Source organism: Salvia hispanica, chromosome 2 (assembly GCF_029641045.1).
Source record: "Salvia hispanica isolate PSC_SH4W2 chromosome 2, Shi_PSC_v1, whole genome shotgun sequence".
NCBI lineage: Eukaryota > Viridiplantae > Streptophyta > Magnoliopsida > Lamiales > Lamiaceae > Salvia > Salvia hispanica.
In genome coordinates this window covers 39,106,097-39,125,541 of record NC_142693.1, presented here as the reverse complement: position 1 = coordinate 39,125,541, position 19,445 = coordinate 39,106,097, and the positions used below count along the sequence as shown (strand labels likewise).

The 19,445-nt window shown below is 38.6% G+C and overlaps 6 protein-coding genes across 6 annotated transcripts; 1 reads left to right on the top strand and 5 right to left on the bottom strand.

The window, feature by feature from the left end:
* Positions 1–1,301, top strand: LOC125215994 (putative glycosyltransferase At5g11130). Its single transcript, XM_048117590.2, has one exon. It carries the CDS (start codon positions 74–76, stop codon positions 1,109–1,111), a length of 1,038 nt encoding a protein of 345 aa, XP_047973547.1. The 5' UTR covers positions 1–73; the 3' UTR covers positions 1,112–1,301.
* Positions 224–3,079, bottom strand: LOC125216022 (GDSL esterase/lipase At5g55050-like). Its single transcript, XM_048117627.2, has 5 exons — positions 2,699–3,079; positions 2,454–2,596; positions 2,138–2,356; positions 1,789–2,050; positions 224–1,680 (listed from the first exon to the last, which is right to left on the bottom strand). Exons 1-5 carry the CDS (start codon positions 2,961–2,963, stop codon positions 1,457–1,459), a joined length of 1,113 nt encoding a protein of 370 aa, XP_047973584.2. The 5' UTR covers positions 2,964–3,079; the 3' UTR covers positions 224–1,456.
* A 3,327-nt stretch (positions 3,080–6,406) lies between these two features.
* LOC125216003 (uncharacterized) lies at positions 6,407–7,467 on the bottom strand. The gene is made up of 2 exons (XM_048117603.2): positions 6,939–7,467; positions 6,407–6,861 (listed from the first exon to the last, which is right to left on the bottom strand). Exons 1-2 carry the CDS (start codon positions 7,128–7,130, stop codon positions 6,529–6,531), a joined length of 525 nt encoding a protein of 174 aa, XP_047973560.1. The 5' UTR covers positions 7,131–7,467; the 3' UTR covers positions 6,407–6,528.
* A 1,370-nt stretch (positions 7,468–8,837) lies between these two features.
* LOC125216012 (auxin-responsive protein SAUR68-like) lies at positions 8,838–10,714 on the bottom strand. The gene has a single exon (XM_089063576.1). The coding sequence runs from the start codon at positions 9,435–9,437 to the stop codon at positions 9,021–9,023; it is 417 nt and encodes a 138-aa protein (XP_088919702.1). The 5' UTR covers positions 9,438–10,714; the 3' UTR covers positions 8,838–9,020.
* Positions 10,715–11,553: 839 nt separating this feature from the next.
* Positions 11,554–12,451, bottom strand: LOC125194824 (uncharacterized). Its single transcript, XM_048093043.2, has one exon. It carries the CDS (start codon positions 12,334–12,336, stop codon positions 11,554–11,556), a length of 783 nt encoding a protein of 260 aa, XP_047949000.2. The 5' UTR covers positions 12,337–12,451.
* A 2,932-nt stretch (positions 12,452–15,383) lies between these two features.
* On the bottom strand, positions 15,384–16,296 carry LOC148932371 (uncharacterized). Its single transcript, XM_089063575.1, has one exon. It carries the CDS (start codon positions 16,269–16,271, stop codon positions 15,453–15,455), a length of 819 nt encoding a protein of 272 aa, XP_088919701.1. The 5' UTR covers positions 16,272–16,296; the 3' UTR covers positions 15,384–15,452.
* Between the last annotated feature and the right edge of the window lie 3,149 nt (positions 16,297–19,445).

Sequence of the window (19,445 nt, the reverse complement as noted above, 5' to 3'; positions counted from 1 at the left end):
CACAACACAAATATCAACACACAGAAAACTGGAAAAGTATCACCTGGCTTTGATTAACCAAACAATACCTACCATGGCAGCGGCGGCAGCAATACTCTCCCTCTTCCTCGCCGTCCTCCTCCTTCCACCTTCCACCGCCGCACCGTCCCCATACCTCTCCCCAACGACACTTCTCCAGAACTACCAAAACATGCTAACAACTTTCAAAGTTTTCATCTGCACCCCTTACACCCCTTTCGAATTCCCCGACGCCCCCGCCTCTCTCTTCTACAATTCCCTCCTCCGCAGCCCCTTCCTCACCCACGACCCCGAACACGCGCACCTCTTCTTCGTCCCCTTCTCCCCCGACATCTCCACGCGCTCTATGGCGCGTGTCGTCAGAGAGCTCCGCACCGACTTTCCCTACTGGAACCGAACCCTAGGCGCCGATCATTTCTTCCTCTCCCCCGCCGGAATTGACTACTCTTCCGACCGCAACATTCTCGAGCTCAAGAAGAATTCCATCCAAATTTCCATTTTCCCCGTCGTCTCCGGCTACTTCATCCCGCACAAGGACATCACGCTGCCTCCTTCCGTCCGATCGCCGCTCGACCTCTTCCACGCCGCGGACAATTCCACCGAGGCTTCGATTTTAGGCTACTTGCGATGGGACGGGGAGACGGAGCTGAATTTGGTCAACGAGTTGAAATTGGATTCCGATTTTGTGATCGAGGACAGAAATAAGCAATTGGAGTCCTCTCGGAGCTTCAGAGAGAGTAAATTCTGTTTATTTCTGTATCACGGGGAGGTGGCCGGGATAGTGGAGGCGATGGCGTCCGGCTGCGTGCCGGTGCTGATCGTGGACCGTCCGATTCAGGACTTGCCGTTGATGGATGTTTTGAAATGGTCTGATCTCGCTCTAGTGGTGGCAGTGCCGCACAGCGGCGCTAAGCGGCTGAAGCAGATTTTATCGGAGGTAAGCGAGGAGAAGATTGCGGAGATGAGAGAAATGGTTGTGGCTGCGAGCAAGCATTTGGTGTGGAACGAGGAGGCGCAGGTGATGGATGCTTTCAACATGTTGATGTATCAGCTGTGGCTGAGACGCCATGCGATTAGGTATGCGCGGAGATGATTTGATTCATCCAAGATCGTATAGGTATTCACACACTAGTTGTATTGTAAGTATCAATAATAATCCTTGATTATCCCCTTTCCCATCTCTTGTTTTTACCCGTGAAGATATACTTCCAGCTATCAGAAGATTACAGAACTTTATTCAATAGTCCAATTATTCATAAAAGATTTGCTCTTTTCTGTGCTCAGAGCTTGTACATTGATATTATTCAAAGTTACAGGAAATTGTGTAATCAAAACAGATTTCGATTCAATCATATATGCTAATGAACATTAACACAAAATCACGACATTTTGGAAATGCTACTTATTATAAACATATACTAGATATGTATATATATAGCTAGTTGTCCTGTTCCAGCTGACTAAAGCTGATCGGTGACACATAAGTTGAGCCGTTATAGAGTTCTTGAGCAGCGAGGTACGAGGCTTCCTGAGTTGGGTGGAACATGTCCCAGAACAGATACCTTCCGCGGTCTGGACAAAGCGATGCTGATTTGTTGCAAGGCCCTTCAGCATTCAAAGTTCCATGCCCGCAGCATGCTTTATCCACTGTTCCGAATAGTGCTACAGTAGGAGCAATAGAAGATGTTAGACTTATCTATCCTCTGTTCTTTCTTACTTTTATGCTTGTTTTTTTAATTTAAACATGGCGAGAATATGATGAATTCTCACAGAAATTTTTTGGCGCGTTGATGACATCAAGAGTCATATTGAATGAGTTCCCAAGAGAGTATTTCATTCCAGGAAGCTGTGAGCTGATGTTGAGTAAAAGGCCGTCGAGGGCTAAGTGGAATGCCTGAGCAATATCGTTCATTGGAGGGAAGCAGCCGTTGGTGCTGGTGAAGTTCAATTGGATTAGTCTTGAAAATGGACAGCAACCTATTGGTGGAACGCTTATGATTCCGAATTTTCTTGCTCCAAGTTGGTACAACGTCTGGCACCACCCCAATGCAATCAGTTTAAAGTGAAAGGATTGGTGATTTGTTTGTATGTTTGGAGGCTAGTATACCAAGAAACTTACAGTGATGTGTTGAGAATATGCTGATAGCATCATGGTGATGAAGGTGCCTGGAGGTGTCGTATCACTTCTGTTTAAATAACCAAAAATGTCATTGCTCCCGACACTGATGAAGAACAAAGACTTATTGAGAATTACTTCAGTCGCATTTTCGCCTTTCATGGCAGTGAAATTATTGCGCACTGTAGTGAACTGATTGATCTGTTCCGATAAGGGCACTGTCTGTTGATGTTCCAATGCAATGGGGGCATGAACAGAAAATATCAGAGATTGCAACATTAAAACTGAATCCTCACAATCAAGCAAGTAAATTCCTTACATTGTTAATATTTGTTATGTCTAGGAGTCCAGCACCCCCAGAGGCAAAGTTTACGCCTTTGCAGAGTTCCTTCTGCAATCCAGATCCAAGCGTAAGAAGATACAGAAATGGAGGTGGGCTCATCTTCAACTGGAAAAGTTTTGCTGAGGCAGGCAATATTAACATAACACGACATGTTAGCAGATGTGCATGCATTTATTCTGTACAAAAACTTAGGATATGTAGTTATCTACGTTTAAACTAACCGAGTTCATCAGCACTGTTGAAGCCATTGCTGAACCTCCCAGTTGCTTGGCACTTGGGGAAATCAACGCCGTTGTGGGGGAAATTTGCTCGTAACTTGCTTGAAATATAATTATTAGTTCCAACATCAACTGTTGAATCACCAAGAATGAAAACAAGTTTTTTGGTGGCATCAGCCAAATGAGGCATGAAATTGGCACAGATGATCAGCAGGGACAAACACAGGGGCATGCTTATTGTGGCCATAACAGGACGAGGTTGAATCATAATCTTGACTTTATCTGTGATCAAACTTATTTCTGTGCATGCTGACTATCTTGGCACTATTTATAGGGCTAAATGTTTGGTGAGGCCTAAGGAGTTAAACTTTTCTCTAATACCAAAGAATGATTTGTTTGGGCGGAGGGACCTATTAAGATATCTAGATTTTGAAATTTCAGTTGATTGTGACATTGCATGAGTGGCTGAATAGAGTTAGTGCTTTATAACAAGTGAAATGGCTACAAATAGAGCAACAGAGTATTGATGATAAAACAAATGATATAATGGGATTTGGTCTCTGATAAGGACAAAATTGCTGGTTACTGATTATAGTAGCTTAAGTTTGTGTTGATCTCCAATTCTATGACCGAAAAGATTAATGTTATTGGTATATATTATAGTAGTTACTAATGACCACTGGTAAATAGACGAGATTGTGCCATGGGTTCTACCTCATTTAACGTTGAAAACAAGAATATCTCCAAACCTGTAACAGGGATATCCCCAAAATTGAGATGGTGAAAGCTCTTTTCAGAATATACTAGCGGCGAATCGTGTTTTACATAGCCAGGTAACTTACAGCTACTTCCTTGTTAAATCATTGATATCCATTTTTTAATTCTCAATCTTACATAATAAGGCCAATAGGATACTCCAAAACATGAATCTATCATATGTTCTTTAAAAATTAGATTCCTTGGTTTACCTATTACAATAGTAAGTGGTAGGGTCAGTTACTTTAATATGTATGACTAATTTGGTTGCATATATATCTTCATAAACTGTTTAAGAAAATCTGAATGACTTCTCCACACGCTGCAACTTATTCCTCATCTTCTGCTGAGATGTGAAGATTAGGTCTTGCATACAGTTTTTTTGTGAGGGTTCCTTTACATGTTTATATATAGTGGAGAGGCGAATGAAGTGATTGCATTTTCTCTGTTAATTAATACTAATATTTGTTGATTGGATTTCAGATCTTCTGTCATACTTGTTCCTTCTGAACACATGAAAGCAAACTGCAGATCGGTTGCCATTTATAAACTTCATCGCAACTTACTAGATTGGTTCATTCTGAATCTATCTCAAAACAGCGTTCGTAATAATGTACTGGATGCCTGACTGTTAACTATTGAGACAAGAATGCATTGGTGATTTCTAATTTTCTATGATAATCTGCATTACTTTTATACAATTCCACTGTTGATCTTCAGTTCTTTGATCACAAGTTCAAGCCCGACGGGGTTGCTAATACTATTGTCCAGTTCCAGTTGAGAAAAATAACTCAGTAACCCGTATAGTGTGCTTCAGCTGCCAGATGGACAGGTTTCTCGAAGGTGGTATCACAGTTCTTGTATGGTACATAAATATGATTTTATACATAATTCTTGTTTGGTACATAAAGGTACTAAATTGCAAGTTGCAACTAAGGAGATTCTAATTTGTACAAGCTCCAAGTAACTTTGAGCTAACACAAATCATAGATCAACAAGTTTGTATGTTACGGTATTGGTTTTCACATATGGAGAATAAGTTATCAGTTTTAAATTTGTTTCTACTATCCATGTGTGGAATCAGAGCTAGCCAAACATTAAAAACTGAAAAACTCAGGTTGTAGTAAGCAATCCTCCACCGCATAATCATGATTTATGTGTCAATTCACTTATTTCGTACAGTTCTCTAAACACAAATCCATGCCGGTCTGCTGATTTTTGAGTTCCGATAGACCAAAACTAATTGGTGAACATAAAATGGCTTCAGATGCTATAGAGGAGGCTAACTGTGTTGGGTGGTACATGTCCCAGAACAATTAATTCCGACGGTCAAGGCAGCATAGCGCTGTTGAATTACAAGAGCCTTGTGCTTTTCAGCTTTCCATATCCGCAGCATGTTTATTCAACATCATGAAATTATGCAACAATTCTAAGAAACCAAAAGAGTAGTAGTACGGCTACAGCCATAGCCAATTCCTTTTCTTGTAATGTGTGCATGCATTCAGTTTTTTTTATTAGACTATAGTTTGGTGTTGCTAATTTCTTACCTTAGGATTTTGCAGTATTGATGGCATTATAAGTCATTTGGTATATATATGTTTCCAAGAGAGAGAGTACTTCATTCCTGGAAGCTGGGTGCTGATATTAAGCATAAGGGTGTTGAGTGCTGAGTGGAACGCCTGAACAAGATCGTTCATGGAGGATCGCAACCAGTGGTCCTGTTCTTGTTGAATTGGACCAGTTTTGAATGCGGACATCAACCCACCAGTTGAACATTTATGACGGAGAATCGCCTTGCTCCCAGTTTATACCACATCTACAAGGTATGATGATAAGCATATAAGATAGGAAGCCCTAACTTAACCCAAAACCATGGTCAAAGGTAAAGGGTTGACTCCCTATTATATGCTATTCCACACTTTCGTGTGAAACCGATGTGGGATCGTATCATATGATAACAGATCATATTGATCTTATTGGGAAGTGATTTTACCAAAGAAATTATTTAATGGGAAGAAAGACTGGTCATACTGTGATGTGCCTGTAATATGATGATATAAGAAGGGAAAACACGTCTCCTGTTCCATATTCGCTGGGTGAGTATCATTGCTCCCGATACTGATGAAGAACACAGACATATTGAGCATTGCTTCAGTTTAAAGCGCTACTATCATAGCAGCGAAATTACTGCACAGTGAAGTGAACTGATTTATCTGTTCTGAAATGGCACAATAGTCTGTTGACAGTGCAACATAACGCAAGCAGAGAATGCAAGAAAAACTATAGGCCTTGGCATGTCATCAACCAGTTGAGGGACGAATTTGGTGTAGATGGTGAGCAGACGCTCACAGAAAGGAATGTGTTGCCATAGCAAAGATCACAGGTTAGTTTACTGGTTGATTTCTTATTTTTGTAGTACTGCAGAACTTACTGAAACTGCCCAGATTATACACCTTAAATATTTTTCATGTGAGTCAGTATTAATTGACATTGGATTAAACAATTCACCAATCAACTAACCTTGTAACAAGGCAGTAATTAGGTGAAACTAGATGACAAAAACAGAAGCTCCTTTGATAAGGACAGAGTTGTTCCCATCCAGGTTTATTAGCTTGATTTATGTGTCAGGGATTTATGAAAGGGAATGCCTGTTTTTCGATTATATATCTGTAGTAACCTTTTTGCAAGTCTAGACAAGACATGGTCCTGTAGGCTGATCTAACGTTAGAAATAAGAATATACACCTATATTGAGGTCAATAGGTACACCCTATTGTTTAAGAAATTGCTGATTTGGTGGGGGATATACTGTGAATCATGTTTAAAGTACGATTGCTTATTATCAGTAAATTAGTGGATGATCAACTTGTCATTTCAATCACATAACTTAATAAATGAAAATGCTTTGGATCATGAGATACTGTTGAGAGAAGACCCAATTTGAAGACACAAAAGCTGAAGAAAAGTAGAGTACAAATAACTGGAAAACAACTTACAATGGAAACTAACAAGCCAGAAGAGGAAATACAGAAAAACAAATGGGATTGGAGGTTTCTAGTAACAGGTACATTGTCTGGATCAGTTCTTGACCTCATTTTCATTCTTCTTATGTTGTCCTGGTAACTTCTCCTTGATCTTGTCTATTATGCCCTTCTTCTCGTTATTCTCACATCCCGGCTCATGCTCTGTTGCAGCAGGAGGAGTTTCTATGTCACCATTCTTGTGCTGCCCTGGGAGTTTCTCTATCACCTTCTCCAGGAATCCCTTCTTCTCTTCGGGCTGCTCCACAGCAGCATTTCCTTCTTGGATGGGGACGATGTCTTCTCCCTCTTTTTTGCTAGATAGTATATCCTTGATCTCCTCTTTCAACCCCTTTTTCTTCTTCCTCTCTCCGCCTTCTTCATCACTAGACTGAAAAACAAAGAAAAAACAAAATGCATGCATTTAGGAAAGTCACATTGTCAATGAAAGGATGTAGTGAAACATACGCAGCTGGATTGGCTGTGAGTGCGTCGAAGCTCATCCATGAGCGTGTGCTTCTCCTCTTTGGGATCTGTCATTGCAACATCTTCAGTGTTCTTCTCTCCCTTGTTTGTCAGAAAATCGAAACAACCGTGGTCTTGGGTCTCCACCAGAGGAACTCCAGTGGGGGCTTGTGGGATCTTCGTCTGGTCTGCCATTTTGGTTAAAGTAGTAGTTTGAGCAAAAGTAGAAACAATGTGGGGAGTGGAAAAGTGTAAGCGAGTGTTTGTTTATATAGTTGAAATGGGAGTATTTAGTATACACTATGTGCTTTGATGTTGGATAAGAGAAACTACATCGGAGATTGGAATATAGATGCCTAATGTCGGACCTCGGATGAAGATAACTCGAAAATATAGGTTTGGATTTGCAAATTTTATCGGACGAATAACAACGAAATGGATCTTAAAAAGAAGCAGATTCCATTTCTTATAATTTACAATGAAATTGTTAGTAGCAGTTTCTCATGCAGTAGTCGTGACCAGGTAGAGGAATCTTTCTACCGACCATATTTTGAGTCAAACAAGAAAAAGTGGATACTTTAAAATTGTGGATTCTACGAGGTTTCTGTCTGTAATGTGTACTTGTTACCACTGCGCATATGTGGCACCAAAAAGAAGGAAAACAATAATATTTTCCTAACTTGAAAAAGTGGGTAATTTTAATTTGATGGTTGGGTAGAATATTTTACATTCTTACACGTAACACATTCATGAAACAAAATGTTGATCAATATTTGTGTGTGAGAGAAATGTGCATGTTTGCTGTCTGCTGATACATTCAATTGCAGACAAAGCATTGAATTTTACCTTTTTCAGTTCTGGTATTTATGGCTGCAAGGCCATGTGCGGTTTGGGGGAAATAAAGGAGATGAGAGGTGGATTTTGTTGAGAAATTTGAGTTATTAGATTGCAGGAATTTGTGAGAGCCACATGAATGAAAAATCTGGACATGGTGAATCTTATTCATGGTGGTGGATGCATGATAATTAGGATGCAATATCCTTAAATGAGTGGGGAAATTTGGCATATGTCAAATACAAGGCAAGTTCAGGCCCAGCATGCCAGTTTAGGGAGGCTACCAAACAGGCAGGATTTTGTGGCTCAAACCACCAAAGCTGAATTGCTACTTTTGTTTTTTGTATACTCAAGCACCAACATGTGGCCACACCTGCCTGGAAGCTTAGTATGGTGTTTTAGGATACAGAAAATATTTCTCATATACTGCAAGCTTCTCGCGATCATGAGGTGGCCATGCCGGTGTTTTGCTTATATTATTACCGTACTTGTAAGACTGGATTAATGTTAGAGACAAGGACTCAAAAATGTGTTGTTGCTAAGGAGTCGAGAAGGGTCTCTTTGTCTGTATTTAACCATCCATCTTACCTTTCTCTTCTTGCCCACATTGTGGACATGATGAAGTAGTTGCGATGCCAGCTGGTTACCGGTACATTATATAATCTGCTGGTTGTAGGATGACTCATTTCATACCATGTGCAAGTTGGTCACCTTTGTATATATGGTGTGCTTGAAGGATGACTCATTTCATTATGTTATTGTTTTGATAGCAGAAGGGGCCTGATTAGGTTGACTGTCAGGCTCACTTCACTGCTCACCACAAAATAGAGGAACTCATGATTTTTTTCTTTATTTTTGGCAGAAAACATAGAAACTCACTGTACATTAGATCAAGCTGGTTGTCTCCTTGAAGATTCAGAAAACATCATCTAATTTTTTTCAGTCAAACATGAAATTCTTGGCCTGTAGATTTCTGGATTTACACATTGAAGCTGATAGATATACTTGAACTGCAAAGGCGAAGCCATTGCTCGTTGAGTATTCAGTTTATATTGGCTAAATTCAGAAGAAACATAAATGAAGTATGCAGGTGATGAATAATGAAGATTCTTCCATCAACTTGACAATATGAATAAACATTACAACTACAAATCCAACGCCAGGGGTTCGCTACATATGCATAACCACTCATTGATCTTGGAATGTTGTCTCATTTGTTCACAAATTTTGATGGTTTACTTTTGCAGGCAATCAATGAATGAGCATGTGGTGGTTATGCTGTGATTGATGCAAGCACGATGATGAGCAGCGGCTTCTGGCAAGGGACTCAAGCAAATCTCCAGCGCGGCCTTTGCGGATGAGGCAGATGGTGTAGTCCATGAAGACCGAATCACAAGGTAACACAATAGGGCCGTTACAGGGCAGGCCGTACTCCTCTTCAGACATCTCAAGCAGATGCCGGAACACAGGGTCATTGAGATAGGCCAATGGAACCACAAAGCGCCTCTGGTCAGCAGTGTAGACTGCAAAGTGGCCCTTGTCCATGTATGACGATGGCGCAACACAGCAGACGTCGCCGTTTCTTGGGTGCAAGACTCTCCTGCGGCGTGTAGCAGCGAGCTTGTGCCACTGGTGGATCATCTTGGAGAGGTTCTTGGCAGTAATCATGGTAGATGGCGTGAGTTTTGGAAGTTGGATTATGGTGCAGATGAAGTGGGATTTTTATACGAGGGAAGGTGGAGACAGAGTTTCAGTTGATGCCTAAAATCAAGGGCTTCAGAGGCATGTGGCGTCGGTTTACATGGGACCTGGATTAGATAGAAACGTCTAATGCCAATGTATTTAGGTAAAATGTGCACAGTAAGTTCCTACCTTCCAATTTGCTAATTTTCTTCAGACACAACTGCAAATTAATCACTCCAGTCAGCATTTATCATATTGGCTAACCTTGTTTGAATTCAAACTAACACTACTACCAAAATCAGGCAATACTAGATAAGAGTTGAAGATTCATGAAGCAGCGCCAAGGTAATAGTAGTAATTCATTAGACTTGTTTGGGCTAAGTTTCAAAATTTTCCATCAAACTATCACTAACTCAAAATTTGTAATGTGAAAGTCCAGATCTTCTCCATTGGCCCAAAACAATTATGGGCTAGTAGAGATATATTTGGAGACTGCAATCTCAGTCACATAACATAAGTATGTTTTTATATATATGTAATGCAGCCATATTTATTTTCTTCCCAGTTAGCACATTTTTACTTTTTTAGCATTTTCATGCAGACTCTAAAATAAAATCTCATGTTATGGGCTTTGATCAGTATACTAGTTTCCTTTTGTCACTCAAATCATTAATATTATTAATCATTATGCAGTTGTTCTAGTGGATATAGTATTAAATTATGGGTAAGCTATCGATCCACATACCACAGCCTCTCATTAGTAGATTACTCCATCCGTTCCATAGTAGTGCAGACATTTCTTTTCGGCACGAAAATAAGAAAAATTGTGTTAAGTGAGTTGAGTAAAGAAAGAATAAAGTAGGAAAAGAAAAATGTAGAGAGATAAAGAGAGAATAAAGTAAGAGAGAGTAAAGTAAGTGAAAAGAAATGTTTTGACTTTTACTAAAAAAGAAAATGACTCAACTACTATGAAACGTACCAAAATAGCAAAATGACTCTACTATTATGGAACGGATGGAATATTAATTAAAATATACTCCAAATCTTAATATACAAATAGAATAAAATCATTTACTACTATAACCCCTCTACTCTACTTCCGCAGGCAAAGTTGATGATTAGCGTATCAGCATTTGTGGGCTACATTGGTAACATTTACAGTCTCTTACCTCTAATTTCCACCTCAATGATAGCAAACATACATGTGACAATCAATGTATTTATAATCTGTACGTTTAGGCCTTTTGGGCTACTTGTTACTTTAAAAAATGACCACCAACATAAACAAAAAACAATAATTTTAAGATTAGTAAATTAAGTCATGCAATCATTCATGTTTGTGTCTTCACTGACAACATGGGAGGTTCCATGAAATTCCTAAGAAATCTATTAGCTAGAAGATACTAAGTTGTTGTAATGATAGTAGTATAATTATTTCTCAAAGATTTCAGACATTAATGAAGACTCCCAGAAATTGCACCAGTGACTATGTACATTTCCTTATTCTGTCTCCAATAGCATTTTCCTTTTATTTTCATTGCTCAAGCAACGCTATTTTGTGAAGAACTGATAGTCATGGACTCATGGATATAACACCAAAATGCCTTCGAATTAGACAAAATTAGTGAAGATTACCTATGAGCCATACGCATTAATTTTATTAATTATGATTGATTAGTTCGGATTTATTCCATCTATTTATGGTTTAAACATAATTTTATTATTTTGTTTCATTCATATTTCATTATTAGCTGGACTTAATAATTCATTATTGGCTAGAGTTTATAAAGTGAAATAGATAATTCATAATTCTATATGTTAGCACATAAATTTAGTTATGTAACAAACGTTAAAATTGAGTAATGTATAACTATGTTTTCAACACAATTTTGAGGTTATTAACATGAACATGAACTATTTCTCTACCACCAGTCAGCACCCTATTTTGTAATCGTTTTGTGTTACTGTTATGGAACTAGACAAGTTGAAGTAAAATGTAATTTGGGCTTCTTTCTATAAAATTGGCAAGAAATACACAAGTATATATCTTTCTCTATCTATATGAATCAATGAATTTTCTCATACAAGCAAAAAATGGATGTTAGTGACTAAGAATGTTGAGGAGGACAACTCTTGTTTTGATCAACCTTCTGAACAAGCATTCCAGCCCATCTTCCACAATCTGAATGCTGCATTCCATGCTTTTCAAAACATCATCAAATTTGACACCATCATCTCCATTTTGCATGAATGACATTAGGGCAGCATCCACCTTAGTAAATTCTGTTTCTTCGATTCTCTTCGACTCCATGATCTTGGCTACCAAAGACCCACTGCTGTGTGCCTTTGTCCCCATCATGTAGAAGAAGAGAGAGCTGATCATGCCTAAAGTTGCTGATTTAGCATCCATCAGCAACTTCTCCACCGGCCTCATCTCGTATCCCTTTCCCAAATTTTGTTTCTTCCTCAAAAATGAGGCCTTTTGAACCATCTTTCTCAACTTCCTCCTTGATGAGAGATAGGTGGAGGCGGCCTCTGCGTGCGTTCTTCTTCTCACACCAGAGAGAAGCTCCTGCGCGTCTCTCTTTGCGACTGAGACGACATCTTTAGCAGCTGCGCAAGCATCCAGCAACATGATATACCCCTCCATCATTTCATCCACACATTTCTGTGGACATTCATGTGCAATGCTTCTTTGGATGTGAGGCAGCAGAAGCAAATCATCGATGCTCTCGTACAGATTTTGGAGACCCTTTATTCTGTCAGCCACAGAGGACAACGATGAAGGGGTCGACTCAGAGAGCAAACTCTCATCAACTTTGACTATGGCAGCTTCTTGTGATCCACAAGGAAAGCTACGAGAACGCGTATGCTGAAGGGCCATTTTAGCTTTCTCTGTTATTCGATGAGGCTTTTGATGTTTTCAAGAAGGGAAGTTCGTTTATATATTGCTCAAGAATCAAGTTGAGGAGAAAACATGTTGTATAAATTTCTATACATTATTGTCTCCTACCTTCACAAAACAATTATGTTGTTTAAGCTTACTTGGATTATGAAATGCTGAACTACTGATAATTAGACACTAATTGGACAATAAACATGATTAAACAGTCATTATTGTTCTGCCTCAACAACAAAGAAAATGCCAGCCTTGCTTCTCTGCAGTTCGTTGGAGCTACATTTCTTCAACTTCTACATAAAAATATTTTCACTTAAGATTTCCATTTCCTACCTTAATACGGATGTTGGATAATTGTACCAAATTTTGCACGTAAACTTCAAATTCTAACCTAGAGATTTTTGTTTCTCTTTTTTCATGCAATTTTAACAAATGGATTGACTTTTAGTTTTGTCCTTTCTGCAGGATATTTCTATTAGGCCAACAATCTTGGAGATACTAATTATCTGCAGACAAGTTTTGTCCCATCCATTAACAATAATGATTAATTTACTACTAATAAGATCTGATATTAGAAAAATGTTTCATTAGGAAATCTCAGAAAGTAATTGTAAAATAGTGTGGTAGGATCTGAATTATCTTTCAGATTATGCAGATTGTTGATGAATAGTATTTTATTTGCACGTAAGGAAAATTGAAAATAAAATCATAAAATTTGGTCGAATTTTTAGTTTATCTTACACCTTCCACAATTTGAATGTGAAATCATTAATTGTTAAATTTTCACAATTGTTCATTTTTTCCACGGCATGCATGTATTAACTTCAATGAGGCGACACTGTAATTTTGATAATTTGGGGACTAGTAGCCCAAACCGCCAAACATGTACTAAATGTGACGATTTATATGACTAAATGATATCGTTTTGATTTAAAGTTATTAAAATTTAAAGGATGATCCAAATCAAAGTTTATGTTGGATTCCAGAAATAATAACGTTAAACTTTCTCGTAATGTATACGTTGAATGTAATTTTATAGTGCATTAAACTGTACATTACCATAATACCTTTTCATAATGGTGCAAAATTACTAAGAAGCCGATTTGGCATCATTAAAAAAACAAATTACATATGCAAAACTAATTATTAGAAATATTTTTTTCTAAGTACTAGTATAATCATTTCAAGCCTCTCCTCGACATTTCTTAGAAGATCTCGAAGATCTCAATTTCCGGATGCTAGCCGGAAATTGCTGGAAGTGAGAATATCCTATAATTGTAATTTTTTTTAAATTCCTACTTAATGCCCCTAGATGATTAAGGTTCGGACTATCAGGTATGAATAACCATTGTGTTGACAGAGCAACATGTACAACTGTTATCAAATCAGGCAATTTGTATGAAAGTGAAAACTATGTAGTTTCTTTTCTAGTTAAGTATGTTGTCATGTACAAGAGAGATGATGTACACAAAATTTCCATATCATAAAGGCCTAGTTGTTAAGAATGTGTCTATCTCTTTGGCTCTTTGGCTCTCCTATAAAATTCTAAATGGTCGAGTCTATCTCTTTCGAAAGCCTCATAAACTCTTCTCCCTGTACACTATTCTGAAATTCGAATCTGCATCTTCGCATTTCTTGGAATGTCACCACTCTGCCTAGTCCAAACAAAGAGGACAACAATGATTTAAGCATGGAAATAGTGACTGATTCAGACAAATCTATTTTTTTTTTTAAATTTTAGTGGTGAGAATGCTATTTTTTTGTGTGTTAGAGTAGCAAGAAAGTTATGGTTGCCTCAGATTTTATAGGGGTGAAGGACTCATGAACTCATATTAGAAAGAGAGGGTAATGTGATTACGATCTAGATTTAGAAATTATTGTGGCGATGTTTGTGCAATGTTTCCCACCATTTGGACCAAGTTGCTGCACCTAATAGTAGTTTTTAAGTGAGGAAAATTTCGAGGGGTATTAGTTAGCACACGAGTGCCATTTGTGTTCTGTCTTGTCTAGGAAGAAATTGTAATAATTCTATGTCATCCACATGGGCACCGCCAGCTAATATCAAAGATAAATGAGTTGGAATTGAAAAAAGTTGTGGTACAATAGTACTAAAACGTATGTAGTGTTTTGTTAGCATGATTTCACATGCAGAAGTACATTATTTGGCAGGTTGAGTAGGACAAAACCACTTTTTCCATATAACTAAAAAATCCCAAGTGTATCTCATAAAACAATTGTATAATAAGATTAGCATCAAGCTCACGATCTTGCATAGCTGCACACGAATGGTTTCAACTTGTCGATTATCACAAACGACAAATTTCCTGCCCAATTTTTTAATCCTTTTCTACGCACATTGGCATTGAAGTTCATCACCTTGCTTGTCTTTTCTGAACAGGCAACTGGAATCTTGACAGCTCCTATTTCATTAAACTACTAGAATCCACTCGTGTGGCCTTAATTGCTGTGGTTTCCTTCCTCCGTCTCAGACCCTTCCTACTTACATCATTCAGTTTAATTAACTACACCACGTTTTTTCTATGCACTCATCAGATATGAACTTTAACAAAATCATGCCTACATACATATTTTCCGATTTTATGTTTGTGTTACCACGGGCATAAATAAGGAACCATTATTGAGGTGTTAACTTAATGGTGATGGCTCTCACGGTGCTTGTTATTCGACCTAATTAATAAACTATTGAGGTAAATTCATTAATACTGAAATTTTCAATAGATAACTAAATGTAATATGGCCTGGTAGGATATATGCATAATCTTAAATCTTTTAACTTATGCAGAATGGTGTCTGGTTAAAGATTGAATAAATTTTTATTTCATTTTCTGTTCTGTTATCAATTCAATTTGTAAACCGAGGTTTGATTATTCTTCATAATTGTATTTGATATGAACTCACCTTTGAAATATACTACACTGTTCCTTCTTATGTTTTTCATCATTGGCACAATAATCAGAAAAAGCCTAAACGAGCATTGAGTTGGATGATTTGAAATTCAGGCAATGTCAACGTAGATGAAATCTCTATAGTTTCTTTTTTCCAGTAAATTGAATATACATATTGTGAATATACAAAATTTGCTAGTGGTTAAGAATGTTAAGGAGTAACACTCTGGTTCTAATCAACTGTCTAAACAAGCATTCCAGCTCTTGCTCAAGATTCTGAATGCTGGAATCCACCTCCTTAGATAGAGTCATGACCTCCTCAACTTGCACACCTTCTAAGCTGATTTGCAAGAGGGCTTCCATCTTCTCAAACTCATTAGCACCATGGAAGTAATTGCTCTCTTTCTTGGAGTGCATCAGCTTGGCCACCAAGGACCACCCACTCTGCATCCTACCCCCAATCAAGTAGGCCAGCAGAGATTCAAGAGTGGCAACGGTGATCGACTCTGCATCGCTCAGCTTCTGCACGAGCTCCCACGCGTCGCTTCCCTTCTCCAAGGTTGCAACAATGGACTTGCTTCTGAAACTCTTCAGAGATTTCTGGATGATCTTCTTTGACTTCTTTGTGGAGCTGAGATAGCAGCGGATGCCATCAGCATCCTTCCTCCGCAGCGCAGAGAGCAGCTCTTGCACGTGCTGCTTCGTGCTTGAGATGAGATCTCTGGCTGTGGAGGAGGCATCCAAGAGCCTGATGTAGCCATCCAACACTTGGTGAATCCATTCGGCGCGGGAGATGATTTGTTGGATGTGAGGAAGCAGAAGCAAATCGTCGATGGAGGTGTACAAGTTTTTGAGGCCTTTGATGCTGCTCTCTATTGATGACAGTGAGGAACAGGAGGCCTCGAAGCCGGAGATGTTGACATCAAGATGAGAGGATGATGATGATGATTTGGAAGGTAAACTAAGAGAGCGGTTGTGGTGGAGGAACTTTGATCTCAAAGGTGAGAGTGCCATTTTGTTTTTGTTTTTGATGATGTAGAAGGGGGAGAAGAGTGTGTTGTATATATAGTGGTGGAGAGGGGGAATGTGATGGTGATCTGGATTGACGAGTAATGTGGCGCGGTTTGTGCAATGTTTCCAAGCGTTGAGACAAGAGGGCTATTTGAACAATTTTTAAGTAATAAATTAATTTGGGTGATCCACATTATTAGCAAGCACAGCACACGCGCACGAGTGCCATTTGTTGTCTGTGAAGAAATTATTGCATTATAATTCTGACAGCTAACATGAATGAGCTGCCGTTGTTGTTTAACTCCTCTAAATGAAGTGAAAGAAGATGCATAAGAAGCTACAGTTGAATCAGGGCTCTAGTGTTGAGTACATTCATGCCTCGGCTCTCGAGAATGATCAAACATTAAAGGGAAACGAAACCATTTATCAATACATAAACACCACTCGTTTATTAAATTCTCCAAAATTTAACATTAAAACTAACAATAAGGCCTATATAGGCAACAAAAATCCTATTACTAATTGGAAACAAAAAGACAACTCTATTCCTTAAGGGTATAGAATTTTTGTCTTTTTTTATTCAGCACCGATAAGGTCCGTTTCATGCATTGGTTTTGGGTGATATTATACACTAATCGGATTGATAATGTACGAAAAAGTGGTGAATTTGAATGTGCAGGGGCTATAAAATGAAAAAAACGGCAAGTGTAGGATTAACTTGATCAATTCGGAAAAGGAGCAAAAAATGGCCAAATATAAGGACAAATTGATCAGTTGGAGACAAGCTGATCAAGAGAGCCTAGATGGGATGACAATGCTAGGCAGCCATGCTAAGTTGATCAAGCTGGATCAAGCAGATGGTGCAAGTTGATCAAGTGGGCGAAGGTGAATTGACAATACCAGGCGGCCAACAAGTTGATCAAGTGAAGACACAAGCTGATCAAGCCACCATATGAAGGCATGTGTTGAATCAAGCCAACACATGAAGACATGAGCTGATCAAGCCAACACATGAAGACATGAGCTGATCAGGCCACCACATGAAGACATATCTGATGGGTCAGCCTAAATTACTGCAAGGATAAAATGGTCAAATCAGACGAGAAGTTACCTTAGGGTTGAAGATTGAAACCGCTCTATAAATAGAAATTTCTACAATAAAGGAGCGCTTAACGCTACGGTAGTTTAGGTAGGAAGCTCTCTTAGCTTAGCTTAGTTTAGTTTAGTTTAGCTTAACTTCGTAGCCCCGACGGAGGAATTGACGACTCCGACGTCGAGATTATTTTTCATTCTATGTTTTCAAGACTCTAGTGTAGATTTACATGGTGTTGGTCGCTTCGACGGTGAAATTGACTCCTCCATTTTAGAAGCTCATTCACCACCTCGCTTTGTAGTTAAATTTAATGGGTTCAGCGAAGGAATTGACGACTCTGGCGTTGGACCTTGCTTATTTCCAATTTATTGAAGCTTTGGTTATTTCATTTTCTGTTTACATTTAATTTCATGTCTTCAATGTTTTAGTTCAAATTTACAGTGTGTTGGTCGTTTCAACGGTGGAATTGACGCCTCCATTTTAGAAGCTCCTTCACCACCTTGCTTTCTAGTTTGATTTAAATGGTTTCAGCAGAGGAATTGACGACTCCGATGTTGGATCCTTGCTTTATTTATTGCTTTCGAGATGCTGTAGTTAGATCCCGAGTTCATCGGAGGAATTGATGACTCTGCCGTTGGATCTCGGTTTATTTTCAGTTTTTATGAAGCTTTGGTTTAATTTTATGTTTTCAATGCTTTAGTGCAGTTCACAGTGTGTTGGTTGATTCGACGATGGAATTGACGCCTTCATTTTAGAAGTTCCTTCATACCATGCTTTCTAGTTAGATTTAATGGCTCCGGCAGAAGATTTGACGACTCCGATGTTGGATCCTTGCTTTCTTTACTGCTGCTTTGATTTACTTTCATGTTGATGATTTATTTATTCGTGTTTCTTGGATGCTTTTCGCAATTGGTAGTTTAGATGTTTAGATCATTTTAGCTTAGCTTTGTAGTCTCGGCGGAGGAATTGACAACTCCGACGCTGAGATTACATTTCATTTCATGCTCCCTTAGTTTAGTTTAAGCTCCAATTTCTGTTCTCATGCTTTAAAGTTTAAGTTTCCCACTCTAGTGTTTAGATCCATACTCCAATGCTCAAAGCGTGATAGCTAACTAACCCCGTGTCATAGAATCAATCTCGAGTAGGTCCATGGTCTTTGTGGTTCGGCCCCTCTCTTGCCACTCCTACTTAGCAATATTGGTTGCAAAAAGTGGGAAACTATAAATCTTGTTGAAAGAAGGGACGCGTGCACACGGAAACCCCTGCCCGGAACAAGTTAAAGTGTGCATTTTTACTGGTGCAAGAAACTCCTTTTAAAAATGGGAAAGTTGTGCGTCAATACCACTTTACTTTAATAGTTTCCTAAGCATATAACTTCACATGCAAGTGCGCGTTGCACGAGTGGCATGACATTATTAGGCACGTCACGTCTATTAATTTGCAGAAAACGCATATTTAATTATTCTTCAAAATCTGAGTGTATCTCAAAAAATATAAGCTGGTAGGATCTGAATCCACATCACGACCCACACGAATGGACTGAAATTGTCGATTAGCAGAAAAGACAAATTTCTTGTGCATTATTGCCACAATTCTGAAAGCGTGGGTTTACATTGAAATAAATCTCCTTAATGATATGGTCAGTGATTGTCTTGTTCATAGAGGCAACTGGAATCTCGACAGCTCTGCTATCGTTAAACTATGTAAAAACCCTCGTGTGGTGGTGTGGTGTGCAAACTTAATTCACAAATTATTGCTCACTCTGGATCATATATGTTTCCATCACTTAGAACATGCAAATTTAATGCCAACCTCCAATAAATAATGAAGTTTGCCCAACCCGTGTACAGCTTCAAACTTATGTCTCGTTAACATGAATAAAAATTCAGCGGTCCGGACATATTGACACAGATAAATACTACATGTTGAAAATGATTTGAAGTCCAAATACTCCATATGAAATCAAAGTCACCCAATATACCAGAACAACGTATTCTCGTCCGTGAAAAACCATCTCATTTTGTCATTTCGCGATTTAAAGTCTCATTTACTTTTTTTTTTTCATTTTAGGAAATTGAATATGC